Consider the following 24,875-nt stretch of genomic DNA (forward strand, 5'->3'; position numbering starts at 1 on the left):
ATGGGCTTTAATAAGCTATATTGATCTAATTCCCTAAGGACAATCAGAGTGTCAACTATCAGCTAGTTCCCAGCCAGGAAATCTCAGCGGGTACGCATGGTCAATAAAATGTTACAGATTTTTTATCTCAAGAATGGTGGCATGAACAGCTCATTATAGAGGTCACAAATAATTTATGCCTTTGCTTGTCTTAAAAATTCACTTTAAAAAAAATTTTTTTTTTAATAACAAAATAAAATAAATTTGCTAAACTAACCTTTCACCACCATATGTTTCTATAAAAAGTATGATGCAAGAATAACAATAACTTTTATTGCATTATTCAGATTTTTCACGACAGAGAAGGGAAATTTCATTAGTGGGAGGAGAGAAACGATTTTGTAAGAGAAAGAATGTAACATGATGTATTGAGTAACATAGTAATGAAACATAAAGGTATTAGGAATTTGAAAGCATTTGGAAGAGATAGATTGGAAAATTAATATCATTAAGTAACCAAGAAAAATTATTAGTGATGTGAAAGTGTTCAAAAGAACCCAGTTGATTAAATGAAGAAGCTTTATGGATAATTTTTGAAGATTTCATATTAAAATGTAATTAAGTGACCTCCGTACTTAGCTAAAAAAATTCTTTTTTCCTTTTGAAATTTAATTCATATTCCCTGATGAAAAATTTCAGCACTTTTTCAATTTGGCCAATATACACCAAACAGCACAATACACATCAAACAATGCTAAATTAACACAATAATTAAAAGCACATATGAGATCTTTAAGAATCAAAAAATGAATTTTACTGATAGGTGAAAAAAATAGCTTAAATATTGAAGTTGAGAAATTTTGTAATTGATAGTAAGTTTAAATAATTATTGGGTATGTGTCAGGTAAACGTCACTGTCGGTTTAGTATCCTGTTGACTAAGTGTCTTGACAGTTAAGGGTCTCATAGCTAAATGTCCTGATGGCTAACTCTCTGTGTCGGCCAAATGTCCTGTCAGCTAAGTGTTCTTGATGGTTAAATGTCCTGTCGGCTAACTGTTCGTGTCGTCTAAATGTCCTGTCGGCTAAGTGTCGTCGGCTAAATGTCTTGTTGGCTAATTGTCCATGTCAGCTAAATGACCTGTCGGCTAAGTGTCCGTGTCGAATAAATGTCCTGTCGGCTAAGTGTCCATGTCGGCTAAATGTCCTGTTGGCTAATTGGTGTCGGTTAAGTGTCTCGTTGGCTAAGTGTCACGGACACATGACAAATACATATGTTTACCTCACTCATGATAGTTTGGACTCGTATTGATATACCCAGACATGTGAATAAGCAACAATAAAAGCAAAACTGCTTATAAAAACAAAACTACTATCTCATGTCAATAAAATATGGACCAGCTCACTAACAAATAGACTAGCAAAGATTAAAAAATAAATCATTTGGTACATTTAAATTTAAAAAACAAAATGAAAGCAAAATAAATGCAGTTTATATACAGTCAAAAGTCGTTAATTCGGACACCCATAATCCGGAATGATCTATAATCTGGACCTCAAAGCTAAAAATTTTCTGCGCATGTGCCGCGTTGACACATGAGCATAGGCGTTTACGTGTGCGCGTAAGACCTTTACGTCTGCGCATATGCATGTGCGCAAGCGCAGAATACATTTTTGCGTGCGCATTTTATGTATAACGGACGGTATAAGCTAAAATTATCTAATTGTCTATTTCAGTTAATGTTGATGATTGCGTTGTTCCTTAATCTTCTAATTGGATGCGGCTTATTATTTTTTGCAGACTGTAAGAGCAATTTTATAAAAGTAAACTTGAACTTTCGATTATGTCAAATAGAATTTCCGATGCTGGAGCTTCCCAAAGGATCTACAAAACGAAAGTATGTTTCGATGTCCGTCAAACAAAAAGTGGAATAGCTGCAAAAAATGGATAAAGACATGAAGAAGGTGACAGAGAGGTTAGTGAAAACGAAAAAATTTTGATTGACAAGTTAGTCGGTATTCTCGGCACAGCAATTACGGGACTTGAACAGCGGAACTTTGTAACTGAACAAGAAATTATGTCTGTTTATAGAATTAAAGAGAAAGTATTATCACATAAAAGAAAGCAACTTAAACAACTTACATTGAAAGAAATGTTTAATGAAGTAAACAAATAAATATTAAGTTTTTTTTTTTTTTTTTTTGTAAATTTTGATACCCTTTAGATCATAATTGTTCTTTATTTCATAAATTACGGTTTTATATATTTAATTTTAGAATTTCTGCATGCCATCTTACGAGATTTAAACTGATGATCTATAATCCGGAATCGCCGAAGTCCCGACGAGTCCGGATTAATGACTTTTGACTGTATATGTTAAAATAATAGCATAATAACAACAGATGAAAAATTACTAATTCAGAAGTCAAACAACAAAAATCAGCGTAATATTTGCAAAATTTTCACAGGACTAGTTTCGATGGTTTTACCGAACCACCATCTTCAGCTGCAAAACCGCAAAATTTTTTTGCGGTTTTGCACTTCTGAATTAGTATTTATTCGGCGTGTTATTGTGTCTTAATTAGATGAAAAATTATTAGCATGGAACTTTGATTTTTTAAAATCTAGTGTTCAATTATTTCTGTAAAATAATCTTGAGAAGCTATGAAGCAACATACAGCAATTATATGACATAGCACATACAAAAATAATTTTTTGATAGTTTGCAATATGGATAAGACACAGAAAACATGGATATTCTGTTAGAATAATGATCAAACAGGAAGTGCTTTACCAAACAAATCCATATAAAATATTCATTACAGCATATTCATTATTGCTACAAATTAACTTACCTGAATATAATGCAAAGCATGAAAGGTATTTTGAAAATTTATTTTTTATTAGCCAGTTATGAAGTTCAGCAGTGGATGTTTTTGCAGTAATATAAATTTCATCACCTTGAGCTTGTTGTATGACAATGCCACTTTCATCCTTTAAAAAAAAAAAAAAAAAAAAAAGGCTTTTAACCCTTTGAGGGGCGGTATATAAAATAATTTAAATTGTAGTAAAATTTTGCATGAACTACAACTTATGGACCTTAAGGACACAGAATTGAGACTTAAAAAAATCTACAGCGAAATCCTGAATTTTAAGAGCCGGTAAACATTTTATACCGGCGCCCCTCTAAGACATTTTTTTCCAGGTAGCTGCCAACTGCTAATTTTTGTTTTTTAAATTAATTTTGCGTACTTTTTATGTGCTTCTGTAGTGATGAGTGCTTGAATATGGTTATGTAAGTCTGAAAACAAAAAGTTTTAAAATTTCGGTAGAAATTTAAAATTTTAAAAATAAAATTTATGTTTTTATGCACTTTGAGGATGCAACCCAGCTGAACATACTTACGTAAAATATGGGTAAAAAGCTTTTCAAAATGATTTAAATTCAATATTATTATTTTATAAAAATATATATATATATAACACTGCATGCGTAAATCGTATCATGCTGTAACTGAACTAGTATAATATTACAAGCAGATGTAACTCAGCCGAAAATTTAAAAAATTGAAGAATGAAACGCTATGACTCAGCTGAGAAAGTATGCTGCATTTTTGAAGTTCTATTTTATGCTTTAGATAATATGTGGAAAAAATCCATGCTTCATACTATGATACGAAGAATCCCCCCCCCCTCTTCACTTTAGATGATTGAGGACCGTAAGCGTCCCTTTTTTATTTTTTGTAAATATAGGTTGTAATATATCTTTTTGTTCAGGAAGAAACGCTGTTAAACAATTTTATTATTTGATACACCTCAAAGCTATTCTTTGGCTCTTATTCTGATTTTTAACCCCTTTGGCTTCCTAGGGGCTCCTTTTCAACTTTTGGATAAACATGGAATCTAAACATTTTGGCATCTAAAAAGGGCCTTAGAAATATTTTCCCTCCTTTCGACAACTGTGAAAATTTATTTCGGAAACAACCTATTTGTATCAACCAGAGGGCAAATTTCTCTAGTCTTTCATCTGAAATTAACAAAGAATATTAAAAAGAATTTCCCTAAAGAATAAAAGCATTCCTTCAAACCAGCAGTTTTTGTGATTACACTATGAGATAGAACTTAAGTACATTTCCATTTTATGCGAGCTTTCCCTTTGTGTGATCTTATCACACCTCACAAAGGGAAGAAGGCGTGACTCCCGAATGAAAAATTGGTTGTCAATCACCTCTTTTCATTTTCCTGGCATTCTAGGATTTTGGAGAACACAAAGCAACGGGTGTCTTTCGGGGGCTAGCATGCCACATTTAACCCCCACAATTGTGTAAAGTTTTGACCCCAGACGGCAATTTTGAAATCGATGAGTCTTCCTCTTGGGAAAGGGATAAGTGCTGAAATAAAAATTTTCTGATGAAACTTGAGCTGAGTACACAAAGAATAAATGAAACTATTATACTTGTATTCAGTCCTAGTGCAGGGTCAGTAAACTCCTCATTCCTTCATGAACATACTATTTAATCCTAAACGACTTATAAATTAAACATGAAAAATTATTACACCATAAACTGTTATAATAATAAAGAAATTCTGTCATGTCACAGAGTAGAAAAGGAGAAGACTGGTGCTGCCATCTATTGGCGTGGTACCCTCAGTGTGGGTGCCGGTATATATTATATACCAGTTTTAAAATCGTATAAATAATCTTTTGTTAATTATCACTTCTGACTGAAATGAAGTAAATATGTAAGATTCAGCATGTGTACATCATATATTTGAAGATTTTGAATTTTTTCTTTCCCTCTAATAGAATTTATTAGTCTTCCAACATGATACCTTGGGACGAGGTATATTAATTTCATAACTGAAAAATACTGACATTCATAGGGTGATGTTGCCATTTAGAATCAAAAGCAAACACTAGACACTTATGATTATAGCTTTTGGTGTAGAAAAATTAGCATTTTTTTGGACGTTAAAAAACTGACAAACATATATACCGGTGCCCTTCAAAGGGCTAAATTTATCTGTCTGAATACAGATGAAGAAACGTATTTAAGATAATGATGAGTGTGATTAGACAAGATCTCTTATTTTAGAATCTAAGCTATATAAAAGAATATTTAAAACAGTTTTGAAAATTTAACTAATACAGTCAAATATCGAAAATCCGCCAACTCCTGAACTCCGCGTTGCCTCTCAAAATATAAACATTCAGTTTACAGGTTCCAGGAACCGCAACGTTGAATACAAAATATCGAAGAAAAAAATACTTACCGAATAATAATGAGTCATGATGGAAATACCAAATTATTGACATCATGATAAATGTTTTTTACCCTCTAATCTGCATCAAGGTAAAAAAGCAGACGATTGACTCAACTCTTCTTTCAAGTTCATGATTCCACGTTGTTGTATTTTCTAAGCTTTATTATTTCACGAGATTATTTAGTGCTGCCTTTTTTTTATCCAGATATTTGGTGGATAAATTAAGAATATTTTAAATTTCAGCCCTTTTTAGTACAATTACAGAAAAGAAACGCAATCATGATTTTACTGCTTGCAACATTGAAAAACGTAAACACGTTGCATTGACGATAATGGAAAAAGTGCAAATTCTGCAAAAGATGGGGGCAGGTGCTACTCCTCGGTTTATAGCAGAATCATATGGAATTGTAACACAATTGTGTATGATATAAGGAAAAATAAAGAAAAGCTGTTGAAATTTTACAGCAACAGTGATTCTAACACTTGAATCCGAAACCAGAATTCTTTGCATGAGGCGAAATTGGCAAACCTTGATGCTGTGTACATATAATACAATGAATAATATAATCAAGTTATATATGTAATAATAATTTAATGCATATAATAAGTTATTGAAATAATGTATGTAATAATTTAATCAAATGTATCTAACACGGCTTATTTATTTTGCACTTTTAGTCTGAATATTACGACTCTGTCCTGAAATCCGCAAAATCCTAAAATCCACACAACCTCTGGTCCCAAGTTTTGCAGATTTCTGGACTTCTACTGTATTCAGAAATTTAAAATATTTCTTAGTTAATTTTTATAATTAAAAAAAATTAATTATTAAAAGAAATAAATTCCATTTTTTCGTCTATATGAATTGGTTAAAATATACAGCAGTCCAGAAAAGAATTGATGAAAAGAATGACATATATATATTTAAAATCAATGTGCTTGTTTGCACTATGATTAACATATCTAAAAATAATTAATAAGTTTTAGTAAACTTCTGTATAACTGCAATTTATAGCTTGAGCTATGTCTAGACAATACACATTTCATACATTCAAAAGTATCACTGGTGTGACCAGTCCTGTTGCTCCCATAATTTTAATGTGAAAATCTGCAACAGCCACAAGCATTCAGTTCAAATTTCCCTTCCCACACCACCTCAAAAAATCTACAGGGGTCAAGTTTCCACAGAAAGAAATCTAAAATGATCAAATCCTTTTTGCATTAGTCTTCTCAGGAAACAAAGCTTTTTTAGTTTTCTATGGCAAGAAAAAAAATTAATGGTTAGATTTAAAAATATGAACTATTTTAGTCTAGCAGGTGATTTTTTTGGGGGGCCAATTGCAAGTATAAGTTTAGAAAAGAATAAATTCTACGCAGAAGGAAAAATGGAGTTGACATGAGTACATTATCATGCTATGATTTGCTATATTTTAAAGTGGGACTGAATCAAAAAGAATATATTCAATGTCTACAATTGTTCAATGTCTAGTATTTGGAAATGAAGATCCATTTCCTGCTACTGTATTTAGATGGTTTATAGAACTTTACAAAGTTCACAACTCTCTTCTGGATGAATAATACACAGAAAGCCCATTGTCAGCAGTAATCCCTGTCTGCCATACGGAAAATGTGAATTGATATCGCATGGATTCAAAGTCCCTGCACCTACCAAATGATACAAAAGGAACTTAACATTGGATCTGCTGCCATTCATGAAGAATTGCATATGAAAAAACTAGTTTGCCTTTGGGTTCCCCATAATATAACTGAGCACCAAAAAGAGGAGCGTGTGAGAATCAATAAAGAAATCCTTAAATTTCTTAAAGACGGTGACCACCACATTGTTTCTAAAATAGGTGATAAAAATACATACTAATTTTTGACATTCCAACGTGTTAAGAAAATAAAATATGGGTCTTTGAAGATTATCTCATGCCCGCAATAGTGAAAAAGCGATGTGCCATGAAAAAAAGTAATGTATGCCGTTTTCTTCAGAAGTACAGGACTAGTCAAAGTCATCAAGCTAGAAGGACAGAAGACAATCACAGCTAACTGGTATATCACTAAGTGTCTTAAGAAATTTTTCAAGAAGGGACTGTTACGGGACTCATGCTCCACTAAAATAATGCATCTTCTCATTCAGCAAGATTCACAGTTGAGTTTTCTGAACCAAAACACATCAATGTGACAAAATATTTACCCTATTCACCTGATCTAGATATGTGTGACATTTGGCTATTTTTTAATCTAAAAAGGAGTTTATGTGGATGTAATTTACATTCCAAAGATAAGATTAATGAGGCTATAAATGCATTTTCATTGATTCCAAGAAATGAATGGCTTGAGGAACCTTTGGAATCTTGAATCTTTGGAAAATTTGTCTACAGAAGTGCACTGATGCTGCAGGATACTACTTTGAACTTTCTTAAAATTTCATAAGTATAAAAACCTATGTTTATCTCAAAAATTTCAAAGCACTCTTGTATACCGCCTTCAAAGACAATTATGATCAGCTATTGGAGTTCAAGAGGGGAAGAAATATTGCAATGATGGAAGCCAGAAAGTCAGCTCGGCAAGCAGCAAAGCAATTAGATTATTCTGATTTTACTGTGAGGAGGTTTTTGAACCAGTAGCAGAGATAAGCATCTGCATATATAGTAGTCAGGTTCAGAATGCCCTTGGCACACCAACAGCTGAGAGGACAGTCACATCACCTTATATGCAGAAACAGTGCCAACTACATCAATGCCCACCATACAGCCACAGGCAGCACTTTCACAGGCTTCTAAGTCTGTTGTACCATTGACAGGTACCTGGCTGAAGAACCATCATAAGTAACATCTGGTTACCTCTAATACTGAACCAAAAACCTTGTCAATACAGCAATATATTCGTGACATACTTCAGCCATTACATGTAGCCAATGATGGCAGAACTCCCAGGAGGCATTCTTCAAAAGGACAGTGTTTTGCTAAATGCACCAAGGATGTTGTAGGCATGCCTCTGCCCCATTACTAACCCTTTCCTGGTCTTCCCAATCCCCACATTTGTCACAAATTAAATATGTCTGGGATCACATGGGATGGTAAACTGGACAAGTATTGAGTTAAATTGAATTAGAGATATGAAATGAGATGATGCAGGATATCTTATGGGACCTGTATGCTTAAAGGCCTGCCTATATCGCATCATATATTCATGTTAAAGGTGGCCCAACACAGTACTGAAACTTCCATTCATTTCTAGTTTTTTCTGTAAAAAATGGTCTTTTTGCTTTAATTTCATAACCACTTATTTATATCAACAGTGCAGTCACATATACATAATTTTCTTAAATTCTGACAGCTCTTTCTTGAGGCACAAATTTTTAAGGCAATAAATGTATAAACAAGATGTTTTAAAAAAGTGTCAGAAATATGTCACAGAAGTCAAGAGAAAAGGTCAGCTGTCTTAAAAGGGGATGTAAAACACGTCAAAGAAGACATTTTTCATCACAGAATGCATAGCAGAATTGCAACAATGGCAGATATAGATGAAATTACCAGTAACCACACTTTAAATACACCATAGTTTGTAATTTCATTGCATGATGAAACAGACTGTGATTCCAAGACAAATATGCATTTCACATTCAAGTCAGCAGTTTAGCAAGAGTATTTTCTCAACAGGCTAGTTCCTGATAAAAACTCACTTAAATGCTTGCACTAGTAAGTGTGTGAAATGGGATCTTTACTTGCTGACAAGTATGATGTAAATCATTCAAAGATGTTGGAAAACATCAAATATAATAGAAATCAATAAAAATATGACTGAAGATCAGCCAGAAGTATGTATATTAATAATTGAAGGGCATATCTTAGTATGCCTGTAGGGCTAGTACTGTGTTAAGAATAGTATTTACCATTTCCAGAAAATTTCAACCTTGACAGATATGAACAGAATGCGTCAAGTATCCAGGACCTTTAAATCGTGGATGTCAGGAAATTTCATTACTGATTACAAAGTAGTCTGTCCTAGTGTGATTTAGATACATCGAGAAATCTCTCTATGCCAAAGCTTTCCAGAGATTAGTCAAATGCTGGAAAACATAAGTGTAGCACAGATTCATATCAGATAAATAGTTTCTACTTCTTGAGATTTACTTTTAATCTAAAAAACTAAAGTCTAAGGTTGACTTTACTTTGCCCTTTACAGATAGAAGTTTTCTGAGAACAAAAATTTCATACACATGACATCTTTATCTTTCAATAGTTGCACATTTTACAAAATTGTGTATAATGGTTATCAATGTGGTGAACATAATAGACTTGTAAAATTTTTAAATAAACATATTTACATAATTTTTAAATACCATTTCTGATTTATCTTTTTGTTCAGGGCCATTCTGTGGACTGGATGTCACAGATGGTGTAGAAGTTGTGCTGCAAAGATAAATACAGAATACATTGATATAAAGAAAACACATGAATGAATTAGAATGAAAGTCAAAATAAGAATATACCAGAAGCATATCGCTCATTTTATAACACTCATAAACACATAATATTTTTAAAATCTGAAATAAGGCTAACACATGTATGTTGCCCATCATTACCTTTTAATATTGATTAAGCAGATTAAAATATCAAACAATTTAATTTACTGCTGTTAAAATTTTATTAAAAGCACATGCAGTATTTAAAGGCTTTCATGTATTTTCATACTAATGTTTTCTCTTGAAAAACTTCTTAGTGATGCAAATGCCACATAAAATCAAAAACAAACTTTCTATTTGCATCGCTCAAATAACAGAACTCTAACACCATAATAAAAAAGTGGCCAGAATGGAAAATGTGAAATAAAATATAGTGTTAAAAAAAGAAAGAAAAAAAGCAAATCTGAAAGGATTCAAATTTTAACATCACATCAGAGGATTCACTTCTGCTAATACAATGTTTTCTGTCTTTTTAGCTTTATTATTAAGCATCACTTTCTTCACACTTACACCACACAAAATTGAATAGGAAAATCACAAAATATTTAAAAATAACACATCTTTAGAATTTCTTATAGATTGTTAGGGATTGCCTCAATTTTTATTCGCTATATTATTTTTTGAAAACTAGCTGCTCAAGTAGCCAGCTGCCATAAAAATTTAAAAAGTTTGTAATGATTGAGTTCAGCTAGTATTGTTTAATAAAAATGTTGAATATTTCTAATTAGGCATCTCATGATTTAAATGCATTTTTATTTAAATCAATGAGATTAAAAAGTACAGAAAAATATTTTAAAGAACTGCGTTTACTGCTGTTCAATCACTTGGTTTGCTACTCAGTAACAGAAAGGTCAGATTAGAAGTTAAAAATCGTACACTTTACTGAATGGCAAGTCACTGGTGCATGAAGATAAGTGTTCTATTTCAGACAGCAACACATTGCTATCAAATTGCTGAATTTATGGATTAAAATTAAAAGATAAATACATTTTACCAAATGGTAACAGTATGGAGTGCACGAGATAAAAAATTTTTATTTTGAACACTTTTGTCATTTCTTGCATTCAAAATTGCTGAGTTTGTTAAACAAAAACTTCCTAAATTTGTACAAGCCATGAAATAAATGAAAAACAAATTCAAAATTTGTGCTTCAAGGTGCTCGTGTTTGGGTGGAGGATTATGTGTATAAAACATTCAATTGCTCTAGGTGCATATTTTTCCCAAATTGTGGGGAACATACATACACACAGATTCTTCATTACTTTATTTAAAAAAAAAAAAAAAATACATTGCAGTGACATTTGGTGGCAGCACTCTGAAAAGTGATTCAGAAGCAAAAGTATTACAGACAAAGCATGAGTCTTGAGACTAACAGCACCTACGGTGCCAATAAGAAATTAATGATAAATAAAATAAAATACAGTACAAGGTTAAGAAAATTTGCATGTTGTGACCATTAATCAAAAAATAACTGTTTGATTAAGGCATAAACTATTGCTTGGCTATGGCATATTAACAATACACCACAGGAAAAGCAATAAGCTGATGGGCCTATGCCTAGTTTCTTGGTACCTTTGTAAACTGTCATTAACATACATATAGACCAAACACAGATTCGTAACATTTGTCCAATCAAGCAAATTAAAATCCTTAATAACTTGAAAAACAAAATGTGTCTTAGATATCCTAACAGGCAGAAAATGATCTTGAAACTATTTAAATTAGTATTTACATTCAGTGTAATAAAAAAATACAAACAGACTATGATCAGTTGTGAAACAAAATGTAAAAAAAAAAAAAAAAAAAAAAAGTCTGTAATTAAATGCCATTTTTTAAATCTTTTAAACTATCAATTATGATTTATCAACTTCTAATTTAGCTAAATAAAAATAATCAACAACCTTTTACGATTTTCAAATAAAATTAATATTTGGATATCTATTCATGGGTACATTTGGTAACATTTTTTTCTGAAATGATAAAATCAAGTCCACTCTTTATTATTTCATGGGCTAACTTTCACAATCCTTATTTTATATGAAGAATAATGAATTAGGGAGAACGCTTTAAAAATATCTATACAAAAATTTCTACCTGCTAAGCTTTTGTCTTCAATATTTTAAACATGTTACTAATCTTAATATCTCTTAAATGCCATTTTAAAAAGGTTTTTTTTTAAGTCAAAGATGAAATGGCTACAAATTTATTTAGAGGCTGTTCACACATTTTTTTAAATGATTTTGCTTTGCTATAAAAAAATTCATCTGCTTAGAAATCTGTTTTTTAACTGCATATTTTATATTTTTTAAAGTATCAAGTATCATCTGCTACTTGACAATATTGTTTTCATGCAAACTGGTGGTTTTGCATGAAGCAATCAATGGAAGGCTATGCCTGTGCTCTTTCCAAAGATAATTATTTGTATATAGCTATGACAAAACACAGCTTTATACAAATAATTTTCTAATATAAATAATTTCGAAAAGCTACGGTTTTTTTATATCTAAAGCTAGGATAGATAATACTGTCAACAAGAAAGAAAAAAATCAAAGTTTGTTTTCAAATGGAAAAACTGTTCCAAATACATACCCAAGGGAAAAAATGTTATGTTTCGAATGTTGCATAGGTAAGATCTTTAACATTAACCAAAATCGGTTACGTCAAAGGACAGTTTCAAAATCATTAAAATGCTCAGAGTTAGCGGTAAACAAGAAAATTAATGCTTATTTGAATTTTAAAAAGGTACAAAAACATAATATCCATCGTCTTCCTGAATGACATATCACTAAATCCAGAACATGCTGCCGAATTCTTTATGAAAAACATTTAATCCGGACAAAAATGGAAAAAATGTTGTCACAATAGATGAATCTTGGGTGTAAGACTGCAATAAAAAAAGATCCATTATTATCATCAAAGAGGAGAGAAAAAAATCTTAAAACATGGTTAAAAAAATTTGAAGAAAGTTTTTCAAAGGTTATTTATGGTTGTTGCTGGTTTTTCATAAAACGGCAAATTAAGAGTGTGGAGAAAAATCTTAAGAACAACTCCACATATGATCAGGAACATATTTTATACCCACTTCCCAAATATGAAATAACTTCTTTTTATCCACAGCACCATCAATCAGCAAAACAGCATCAAGACAAAGCAAGCAGCCACGCATCAAAATCCACTGTTAATTTTCTGGAAAAAAAAATGAAACAAGAAATAGGCATTAAGTCCCTAGCCTTCACTCATATCCCTAATAAATATTCCATACATTTTTGCACATTTGGACTTTTAAAAAAGTGAATTGTCAAAATGTTGACCTACAACCCTCTTTGGACTTGGGAAAGCAGTTCAAGAGGAATGGAATAAAATACCTCTTCCGACACACTACAAAAGGCTCGATTCTTTTTAAAATTACGATGCAAAAAGATAGTGAAGAAAAAGGTTATCAAACAACAGTATTTAAAACACATAAATTTTAGATAAAATATTTCTGTAAATACAAGAAAAATTGTCTAGAAATGCATGAACAGCCTCTGTAAAACAGCATGAACACAGCCTAGTTAGACTAATTCCTTTTTCCAGCTTTTAAACTGGAATAAAATGGGAAATGTAAAAAGTCTTTTAAACACCATTTGAAAATAATAACCAGTGATGTTACATTTATTCCTCTACAATTAGAGCAATTTTTATGCAGACTAAGGTATTTCTAAAACTTCTCGCTTGCTTATCCACAGATGTTAGTTATTTTTAAATGCTAACTCTTGGATGGAATGCCATGTTGTAATTACTTTGAATATGTGTGTGTATTTAATTATGGCAAAGCACACTAGGGCTATCTGCCTAAGGGGATGGATGCCTTCATGGAGGACTTTCTAAGGGGAACTGGCTCGTATACACGTTACACATGGAGAAAACCACGAAAACGCCCATGCAGCCAGCCCATTCACGAGATTCGAACCTCGGACCGAACTACCAGTGTTCAGCGACTTAACCGCTCGGCCGCTGGTGGGCTCCTTTGAATATGTACTAGTAGTAATAAGTGCAGATGAAAGTTTCAGTTTCTCTTGTTATCGCTTCTCATGAAGTTTTGTATTAAATTAAATTTTAATTAAATATTATGTTACTAAAGATACATCATCTATTTTTTCCCCTCAGGATAAAACCACTGAATCTCTATATAATAACATTTATATAAATCAAGAAAAAGTTAGGCATACTTTTCATGCTTAAATTTTCATGATTTTTGTGGTGAGACAACAGGAAAGCCCTGAGGGTGTGGCAGAAATTCTCTTTAGTGAAATCAGTTCTGATGCTATTCCACTGAGAAATGATGAGACATAAATGTAAAGCTTACTGAGAACCTTGCATATGTCTTCTAATATTCTCTGAAGACAAACAGGCACCCTATTTCGTCAGTATATCTGTCCTCTTGGTATCAACTAATTCAGAATAATGCATATTCCTTTAATTCATTACTATATCACAATACATCTGCTTTAATTATAAATAATTTTTGCAGCATTTCATGTTTCACTTCCAAAGTTCTTCAGGAATGAAACCATACTTCTTCATTTACATCTAAGTTCTTTTGAAATATACACAAAATTGATATTTTCCACTGCATGATACCCAAACCTCCCTTCCTCCCCCCCCCAAAAAAAACTTGTATTGGATACAATTCTTCTAATCTAGAAGCAAAAGTAATGGCAATAAATAATGATAAATGTTTATGAAAAAGTACTCGCATCTTAATTGGGCAATACACATATGAGCCCATCATCGCTATTTCTTTGAAAATTCATATTTACTTTAAAAAATACTTTTAAATATATCAAATCTTAACTAACATTTTTCACTAGAAACAGTGGAACTACAAAGGAAAAAACACACTTAAGTCTATACATAATTAAAGCGTAGTAGATACAGCAATTCTGCATTTGGGCTTAAATTTAACATTTCTGGGAAAATATACCACTTTGATATTTAATTTTTTTTTTTCAAATATTATGCATTTATGACACAAATGAAAGAACTTACACTTCACTAGCTGAAATTACAGGTGATTCTGGTTTCACATCAATGCTGCTATTGAACGACTGAGGTGATAAACTTTCAGAAAAATCTTGAAATGGAATGTTTTCAACTTTTATGGTACTCTACCAGAAAAAAATATATATATGCATCTGTATATGGATATACAAACACATGATTTACTGTTATGAAAACTAACTCATTCATCAGGTTTAGCTCTGTTTAACTCTGCATGTTAAATGTATATATACAACTGGATAACATACTTACAGGAGTAAATACGGTGCACTGATATGATGGCTGCAGATCACGCTATAATAAGAAATACAAGAATATTTTACAAATTTTGACCTTAAATATATAATTGAAATACAATAACAGAATTATGAATACATATTCTTCTGTTTTAACTCAAGTCAGGTTATATCATACACAAACTACTCTTAGAAAACAGAGGTAAACAGCTTAACTTATTCCTAGATGAAACAATTATTTTAAAAAATAGTCATAATTAATTTTTAAAAAATTCATTATTTTATTTAACAACAGTCTCATAAGTAATACTTCTAGATTTGTTTTATCCATATTAATATCTTTATTTATAATTAAGCTGGCACAAAAAGCATGATTTTACATCTACATACAGCTACTAAGAAGGAAGGTCTTTTAACTTAGAACTCATATAGCTTATCCTGTATGTTCAAAAAGAACAATATCAGTTAAAATTATCTAGCAAATATCCAGGGGAAAAAAAACTTAATACAATATTTTTTATCATCAGTCAAACGTGATGAACTTTATGAGAAGTCAAACCTTGTCATAAAATTTGATGGCATTTTGAAAATTCAGATCAGCAAAACACAGCTATATTGCTAGATCCTAACCAGAAGCTTCCCAGGTTTTATCTCCCCAAGGAGATTTTAACAGTAGACAGTTAAATTTCTTTAATTCCTCCTCTTCCCTGATTTTTATGGGCATTAGAAATTCCTGTTCTGATTTTCAATATTGGCTCATCTGATTTCATCATAGTAATGGTCTGAGTCGAAATTCACTCCATGATATGATCTGACATGCAGTATGTTTGAGGCATGTCTGGTGTAAATTAAGATGCGGTCAATATGATTGAAAGTGTCACAGTCTGAAGATATCCAAGTCATTTTATGAATACTCTTGGTTTATACGCAAGTACTGGCCACCACCATATCATGTCCCACGGCAGAAAATGTCAGTCTTTGCCATTATCATTTGAGTTGTAATGAAGACTATGTCCAAAAATGGTAGGTCTGAATTTATTATACTTCCCTATCTTAGCCTTTGCATCTTCCAGCATATGTTTTTGGCTGGCAGAATGCAGTGTGCAGACTTTTTTAATAAAAAGTCCCCTTCTCCTCATCATCCTTATCTTCAGCAGGTGCATATATATTGATAAAACTATAACTGCTGAAAAATCTACCTCTTAATCTAATACTGCATAACTTGGTAGACTTGGCCTCAACATCAATAATATACTTAATCTGCTTACCAACAATGAAACCCATGTCACCCAGGATCACAGCTATAAAATAATAGTGCAATTTCAGCCATCCTGAATTCCCTGTCCAATCTATCTCATGCCTGAGTGAAAAATGTCAATTTTATAATCATCCATTAATTCCTCTAAAGCAGAAAGTCCTCAGCTTCTATAAAGCAAATGCATATTCCAGGTTCTAAATCTCAGACCCAAAAAATCCCTTCAAAGTCACCTCCACATAAATAGTCCAGCAAATTCTTCCTTTGATTTAGTAACAACAGAATATATACAATATTCGAAACAATAGTTTTATATGGTGAAGTTGTTAGCCTCATGCTCAACCCGCAACCTGGAGGACCAGTCTCCTGATACAATCTCCAGGAGCAAAGTACCTCGGTATAACCCTAGTCACTGGATACCTATTTTAGTCACCTTTTAGGATATGCATTTGCAACATTGGGACTATTCTTTCACACCGGGTCACCAGAGCGATGGATGCTCTTTCTGGTCTCATATATTTTCCCCCAGCCACCCAGAAATTTTCAGTACCTTCAATTTTTCAAAACTTTTGGATGGCACATACAGTTGCAGTTATATACAGTGGATATAGTTACTGTTACATAGTGATAGGACCAGTTACACAGGGGTTGGACAATGTTGCCAAATGGCATCAAGTTTGGCGATTTGGTGACAACAAATTAATCACAAAAACAATTGCCAGCTTGGCAGTTAGACTCAATGTTAAATGGACTTACCCCTGTAAACTTATTTTTCTGACAGAGCTTCACTCTCTCGAGGCCTTTCATATTAAGTTATGCAAGAAATAGTACAGTTTTACACATAATTTCACTAAAATTATTAACATATAGAAAAAAATTTGTACCCCTATTTATTGTCTTACATTCGCATTTGGAAAATCGATCACTATGCAAATCAGAATATAGACTTTTGAAATTTTAGAAAATTGTCATTTCATTGAAAATTACCTATTCTTATATGCTAATCTAGCATTTTAGCAGCTAAATTTTTCATCATAATATATTTTTAAATGAACAGATAATTACTAAAAGAACTGAAAAAAAAAGAAAATTTAAAAAAAAAAAAAAAAAAAAAAAAAAAAACATACATTTAAAATAAGGTATATAAAGGGAAAAAAAAGTCATAGATTGCCGTAAATCTTGAATAAAATTCTACTGATTTCAAGAATTGTCACACAATGATTTGTTCTCCTTCAGTGCAAAAAGGCCCACCTGTGGCCTTCCCCCATACGTAATGTGCGTATAAGACAGTTTCTCTCAGAAAGTCCTCCATGAATGTCTTCCTCGTCTTAGGCAGATAGCCCTCGAGGCTTTTCCATACTCAAATAAACTGACTTAACCATCAATGCAAAAAAAATGGCCCTCTTTTTTAGTCTAAAAATATACTTGGCAGAAGCAAAATAGTTTTGCCTTGAAGAATATAGATCCTGAGACTGATTTAATTTTATTCCAAATTCATGATCTTTTTTTTTTTTTTTTTCCACTTGAGGGGGGTCCAAACTTAAATCTTACATAAAAATGTTTTTCTCGCAGTAAAAAAAAATAAATAAATAAACATCTTAAAAGTTAAAAAACATCCCTTTCTTAGATTTCTGCTGTTACAAAACCACGAGCTGATAGACAGAGGGCGCTAACTAACAGCGCTTGAGCAATGCAGATGTTTTTGAGATAAATAAATAGTTGAAATAAATAATAGTTGAATAATAGTTGAAATAATAGTTGAAAATAAATAGTTGAAAATGGTCCCATATAAAAACAAATGAAGAACTGTAACAAAATTTTTGGTGATGTATATATTTTGTAAATAGACTGTAATGAAGTTTGTTCTAATAGCTTCACATTATTGGATTTGTGAAGATCTACCCAGCAGTCAGATTGAACTTAAGTACAAAGTAAATTCAATTTATTAATTTGATATCTTGTATTTTTACGTAATGTAACAAAATGGCATCTGCGACAGGACGCTGGGTAGCTTTAATTCAAAATTTATTACAGTGAAATAGAGACTTTTGAGTTTTTATTTTAAATAGGGAGTATCACTGTTAAAACTTGAATGATTGATTCTATGATGAATATTTGTTGAACTTTGGATTATTTATTAAGAATTTGATTTATGGACAGTAATAACACTCACTATTTTTTATTTCAATTATGGAAGAACTTAAACGATTTAGAAGTTGTTTAAGAACAAATTTTACTAAGACTGCGAATAATTTAGATGAACTTTTAAAGGTCCATACATTAGATTTTGATAAGATTACAGTTCTTTTCGCTCAACTTCATGATAAATGGCAAAAGATAAATACTTTGGATATTAAAGTTATTGAATAGTAAAGATACCAAGTGTTCTAATGAAGAATTTGAAAAAGAAATCGAAACCACTGAATCATACAATGATAAATTTATATATTTTAAAACAAAAGTAACTAGACTTGAAAAGAACATTAGTGAAAGGGAAAGTATTTTACCTAAAGATAAAAATGACGCTGTTAAATGGAAATTTAAACTTCCTAAAATTGAATTAAGAAAGTTTAATGGCATACCGAAAGAATGGTAGGGATTTTGGGGCCAGTTTAGAAAAATTCATGAAGATCAGGAAATAGACCCCAATGATAAATATCAGTATTTGCTACAATGTACGGAACGTGGATCTAAAGCTAGAGATCTTGTAGAGAGTTTTCCACCTACTTCTGAAAATTATAATAAAGCTATCGAATATTTGAAAGATAGGTTTGGAAGAGACGATCTTTTGGTTGACGTTTATGTGAGGGAACTATTCTGTTTAGTGATGAAAAGTAGTAATTCTGCAAATAAAATTTCTGTGTTTAAACTGTATGATAAAATAGAAACACATTTACGTGCGTCAGAAAGTTTAAAGGTTACAACCGAGAAATATGCCAGTATGTTGTATCCTCTTGTTGTAGCCTGTTTACCGGATTATATTTTGAGAATATGGGAAAGAAATTTAGCCTCAGCTGACAAAGGTAGTTTAACAAACAAATTAGAACTTTTGATGACATTTCTGAAGAAAGAAGTTGAAGGTGAAGAGAGAATAACAATGGTCAGACAAGGGTTTAATGTAGAATGTCGATCACAAATGAAAGCATTTCCGAAACATAAACATGGAGGAAGGAATGAAATACCGACAGCTGCAGGACTTTTAAACAACGAATCGACAAAAGCAAAACCTACAAAAAAGGGAAATTGCATTTTTTGTGGTGAAAACCACGACTGTGTAGGATGTAAATCCGCTAGATGTATGTCTTTAGATCAAAGAAAACAGATTTTGTTAAATAAAGGTGTGTGTTTTACTTGTTTAACTCCAGGTCATTTATCTAAAGATTGTAGAAAATTTGTTAAATGTACAAAGTATTTTAGCAAACTTTATTTGCCTATGTGTCCCAACGTAAGTGAGTGCAGGGAAACAAAAAAGGATAAACATGATCAAAAGGTCGAAATTACAGGGCATACTCTGACGAATCAGACAAGTATGCCTGAAGTACTGATGCAAACTCTGAAGGTCCGAATTCATGGAAATCAGAATCAACAGCTTATTAGAGCCCTCGTTGACACTGGGTCTCAAAGATCATATATTATGAAAGAACTGGCATCAGATATGGGGTATAAATCAGTGGGTGAAGGAAAAATGAAACTTAGTCTTTTCAGAGGTACAAAATTAGTGAAGGAACATAAAAAATATCACAAGATAATAAGTAATATAGAAGGTACTTATAAATGCATTTTTGAAGTTAATGACCAAAAGGAAATATGTGCTGCTGTAAAGAGTGTGACTAAGGGAATGTGGATGAAATAACTTAAACAACAAGGAATATGGCTGAGTGACTACAATAAGAAAGAAGATCCTATACTGCAACCTATAAAAATACAACTTCTTAATTAAGACACAATAACACGCCGAATAAATACTAATTCAGAAGTCAATATCTTCTGAATACAACTTCTTATTGGGCAGATATTGCTGGGAAGCTGATGACTGGCAGAGTGAGGAAATTGAATTTCGGATTAACAGCAATTGAAACTTATTTAGGGTGGACAGTAATAGGAAAATTACCAAAGGTGTATGTATACACATGAAGATACTGTTTCTGTTTTATCCTTGTTCATTAATGAAAGTGCAGTTGCTGATCTTTGGAAGCTTGAAGCTATTGGTATCACCGATCCTCCAGAAAGCTTTCTAAAACAAGACTTGCTAGTGGCTACGTTGTATAAAGTTTGTGAAACCATAAAACGAGATGAAGATGGTAGATACACAGTATCGTTGCCATGGTTGGAAACACATCCGCCAATTTCTAATTGTCATGAACTCTCTGAAAAAACGAGTTTTGACTACTGTTTGTAAACTTGTTGCTAACAGTCACTTGAATTATTATCAAGAAGTTTTTAAGGACTGGATTCGTCAAGGTATTAGGTATTATAGAAGAAGTTCCATTGCAAGATCAAGTCGGACTATATTTACTGCATCATCCAGTAATAAAGCATTCTTCCAATACTAAAATCAGACCAGTATTCGACGCTTCAGTACATGAAAAGAATTTTGTTTCTCTCAATTCTTGCTTAGAAAAGGGTCCCAATCTGTTAGGACTGATACCTTCTATATTTTTACAATTTCAATTGAAAAGATTCAGAGTAACATCTGATATACGTCAAGCCTTTTTGCAGATAAATTTGATTCCACAAGATAGAGATTATTTGAGGTTCTTGTGGTATGAAGATGGCGATCCAAATAACTTACTGATCTATAGACATTGCAGACTACCGTTTGGAGTAACTTCAAGCCCTTTTTTATTAGGTGCTACTATAGCATATCATTTGGATAATGTGGAGAAGGAAACTCAAGAAACGGCCAGGAAATTGAAAGAATCATTTTACGTCAATAATTGCGTGACCAGTTTCGACAGTTTTGAAGAAGTTGAGAAATTCATGAATTTGGCAAAACGGATAATGTCAGATGCTAAATTTGAGCTTTGGGACTGACAGTACAATACACCTGAAAAAAATTATGATCCTGGATTATTCTCAGAAACTGAAACTTCTTTAAAGGCAAGAGAAAATACAACAAATTGTATTTCTGTATTGGGCCTTGTATGAGATGTAAAGGAAGATACTCTCAGTTGTGACACAAAAGAAATTCCTGCTCAAGAAGTACCATTAGTAACGAAAAGGAAAATTTTATCCTTAGCACAAGCCATTTTCGACCCGATTGGATTCTCTTGAGCTTTGACACTGCTGCGGAAATTATTATTACAAGAATGTTGCAGATTAAAACTCTCGTGGGATCAAGAAGTGCCAGAGAAGATTTTGAAGAAGTTTAATTTATGGCATAGTCAAATTCTTGATTTGAAAGATATTAAAATTCCTTGTTGGACTGCGAAATGCTCTCAAATTTATGAACCTGATAAATGGAGTCTGCACATATTCTGTGATGCCAGCAAAATGGCCTATGCAACATGCATATTTATTAGAATAGAAAATAATGAAAGCATACATTGTCAGTTAGTGCAAACTAAGTCCAGAATAGTTCCAATGGGAGTGACAATACCTCGCTTAGAATTATTAGCTTGCCTAATTGGTGGACTAGCAGCAGTGGTAAGAAGAGACTTGCATCTAACGGATATTAAAACTTTTTACTGAGCAGATTCCAGCAATGCTCTCTGTTGGATTAAACGAGAAGCTGTTTGGGCTACATTCATGGCCAATAACGAAATTAGAAAACTAAGTAGCATAAATGATTGCTATCACATTTCAGGTTCACAGAGCCCAGCAGATATAGCTTCAAGAGGATGTAGAGTATGACAATTAGTGAGGGCTCAGTGGTGGAACGGGTCAGAATGGCTGAATGAAAACTTAAGGATTGACACTTATTATGAACTAATGCAAACCTGATGAATCTGTAATAAATTTGGAGATAAGAAAATATGCCATAACAGCTACCAATGTTATAAATACAAGGGATTTATTCTAAAACAGATATTCTTCATATAAAAATATAGTAATGATAATAGCTTGGATAAAACAATTCTGCAAAAATGCCAGAAATTTACCTAAAAATCGTATTTTCGGTAACATTACTTTTGCAGAATATGAAGAAGCAGAAAATATTCTTTTAAAATTAATCCAAGAAGAAAGTTTTGAATCTCATGAAGACAAAACAATTGTAGCATTGCAACCTTTTGTGGATGAGAAATGACTGATACGAACTATGACAAAGATCTCTCAGAGAAACGACAGCAGAAATTTTTGATTTCCGATAATTCTTCCTCCCAACCATGTTATTACCAACCTGTTAATCAAGGGAAAACATGAGGAAAATTCCCATGCAGGTATTCAAGCCTTAATGGCAATTCAGAGAGAAAATTTTGGATTCTCAAATGCCGGCGTACAGTTCGTCATGTAATAAAAAACTGTGGTCGCTGTAGACGATTTAAGGAAACCAATTTTGACGTAAACCCCATACCATTACCAGAGGAGAGAGTAACAGACTCTGCAGTTTTCCAGATTATGGGTGTCAATTTGGCTGGACCTTTATCCCTTCGAGGCCAGAAGAAGACATGGATAGTGATATTTACATGTGCTGTTTATCGGGCAATACACATTGAAATTGTTACTACTCTATGCATAGAAGCATTTATACAAAGCCTGAGAAAATTCATAGCTAGAAGAGGAAGACCAAGTATTACATATTCAGACAATATTACTAACTTTATGGGAACTAATAACCTTTATGGGAACTAATAACCTTTTCCAGAAAATTAATTGGAAGGAAGTGGAGGGAAAAGCCACGATTAAGAAAATTAAATGGAAATTTAATCCTCCTACATCGGCATGGTGGGGAGGATGGTGGGAAAGACTGATTAGAATTATAAAAGATATGTTGAAGAGTATTTTAGACAGGGCAAGCCCAGATTACGAAGAATTACTCACTGTGTTATATAACGTTGAAGATGTTGTCAATTCCCGTCCTTTGACAAACAGCTTGCCCTAAAAGGATTTACTTGTCATTTCTTATCTTTATTTGTTAGAAGTAGAAAGTATGTCATTTGAAATCTTCATTCTACTTTGTGCGCTAATGGATGGGGTGGAAACGAAATTGCTGTGACTCTCAAGAACCATTTTGGGTGGTTTGGCAATTGAACAAACAGGTTAGCAAAGGCTTTGGTTTTCAAAGAGTTATATATTTGTTGTTGATGATTTTTCATCTTTACACTAAATTTTGTAACAGAGTACCCTTTCATAAACATACTTTGAAAATAGGTTATTTCAAGAGAAATCTTGATTTAACTTCTACATTAAATAATCTGTTTTCTTATTTTACCGTGGTTTCCTGCACTTTTCTGCTTAAAAATTTTACTGCTGTAGCATATTTCAGTATGCTAGTTTAAGATTTAAAACAGTTTGGCAAAAATTTTTAAATGTAATTTAATAATAATAAGTAATCTGAGGGCCTACATAATTATTTTATTAAATTATACATGAAATTCTTCATTAGGTATGAAAACTAAAAAATCCTAATAATATTAGCTCAGAACTGACTTTTACATTTCTGTCTATAAAAAAGGTATTATTCATGCATTGTAACAAAGATATATATATATATATTATATAGAGATTTACCTGTTCAGCTTGTGGAAGTTTTTCATATTTCTCTCTGTCAGTTTTGTGTTTTCTGTCTGCACCTTTAGACTTTAGTATGAAAACAAAATAAGGTAATTAAATATTTTAAAATTTAGATACATAAATAAAGGTTTTAATTTTGAATGATTTTATTAAGAGCTAATATTTCACATAATGTATGCCTGTCAGGAAAATACTTTGAAATGCTTATGGTAAAAGAAATCAATTTCTCACACTTATATATATGAAACATGGAATACCAAAAAAGAACTAAATTGCATGCATGAAAATAACAAAGTATAAAATTTATTGTTCATTCTTATTTTCACAATCTTGAGAATAGAAGTTTCTTAAGGGGGGAAGAGAACACCATTAGTTTCAAGAGCACAATAAATAATAATACATAAAATAATGAAATATTTACCTAAGATAATTGATTATTCTCATAATAATTCTTCATTTATTGTTATTTGTTACTAAAAAGTACCATTCATAACTGATAATTTTTTATATAGGTTCTTTCAGATAAATGAGAGCTTTTATGTGATCTTATCACCACTTGATGCTTACTATGTCCATCATTAAAATTCTTTGCTCTCTTGGATTATCTAGAAATCCTTCTAATAATCTGAAGTTTATGGCAGAAAAATATTATATAAATACAATGTTGTACACGTGAATCTAAAAAGCTTTTATCCTCAAAGGTTTATAAATCAGTATTCAATTTCTCAACTAGAATACATATTTCTTCTACTTCAATATTCATGCTACTTTTAAATATTAATTAAATTTCTAGCGATACTATTTTTTTATCATACCAGATATCTGAATCTCAAATAAGCTTCATGCAATATATACTTGAATCATTTTTATGATATTATGAAGGAACTGGCAGTAATAAATCTGAGAGATACAGGAATGGGGCTATTCACCACTGCTGTTTCACTGTCAAGA

At 32.0% G+C, this 24,875-nt stretch overlaps 1 protein-coding gene across 5 annotated transcripts in view; it reads right to left on the reverse strand.

Annotated features, from left to right (window-relative positions):
• Nucleotides 1-24,875, reverse strand: part of LOC118189330 (transcription factor CP2-like) — an 86,083-nt gene that overhangs the window by 19,133 nt on the left and 42,075 nt on the right. For 4 of the 5 annotated variants that reach the window (XM_085806795.1, XM_085806796.1, XM_085806793.1 and 1 more), the window contains 5 exons: nucleotides 23,922-23,990; nucleotides 15,012-15,053; nucleotides 14,748-14,866; nucleotides 9,579-9,663; nucleotides 2,834-2,972 (listed from right to left, as the gene is read on the reverse strand). In XM_085806795.1, coding sequence (XP_085662921.1) covers nucleotides 2,834-2,972; nucleotides 9,579-9,663; nucleotides 14,748-14,866; nucleotides 15,012-15,053; nucleotides 23,922-23,990 — 454 coding nt within the window. The remainder of the gene's footprint in view (nucleotides 1-2,833; nucleotides 2,973-9,578; nucleotides 9,664-14,747; nucleotides 14,867-15,011; nucleotides 15,054-23,921; nucleotides 23,991-24,875) is intronic. The other variant, XM_085806794.1, reaches the window with a different exon arrangement.

The sequence above is a fragment of the Stegodyphus dumicola genome, chromosome 12 (assembly GCF_044657685.1).
Source record: "Stegodyphus dumicola isolate Sdum_Otavi_A_Nest chromosome 12, ASM4465768v1".
Taxonomy (NCBI): domain Eukaryota; kingdom Metazoa; phylum Arthropoda; class Arachnida; order Araneae; family Eresidae; genus Stegodyphus; species Stegodyphus dumicola.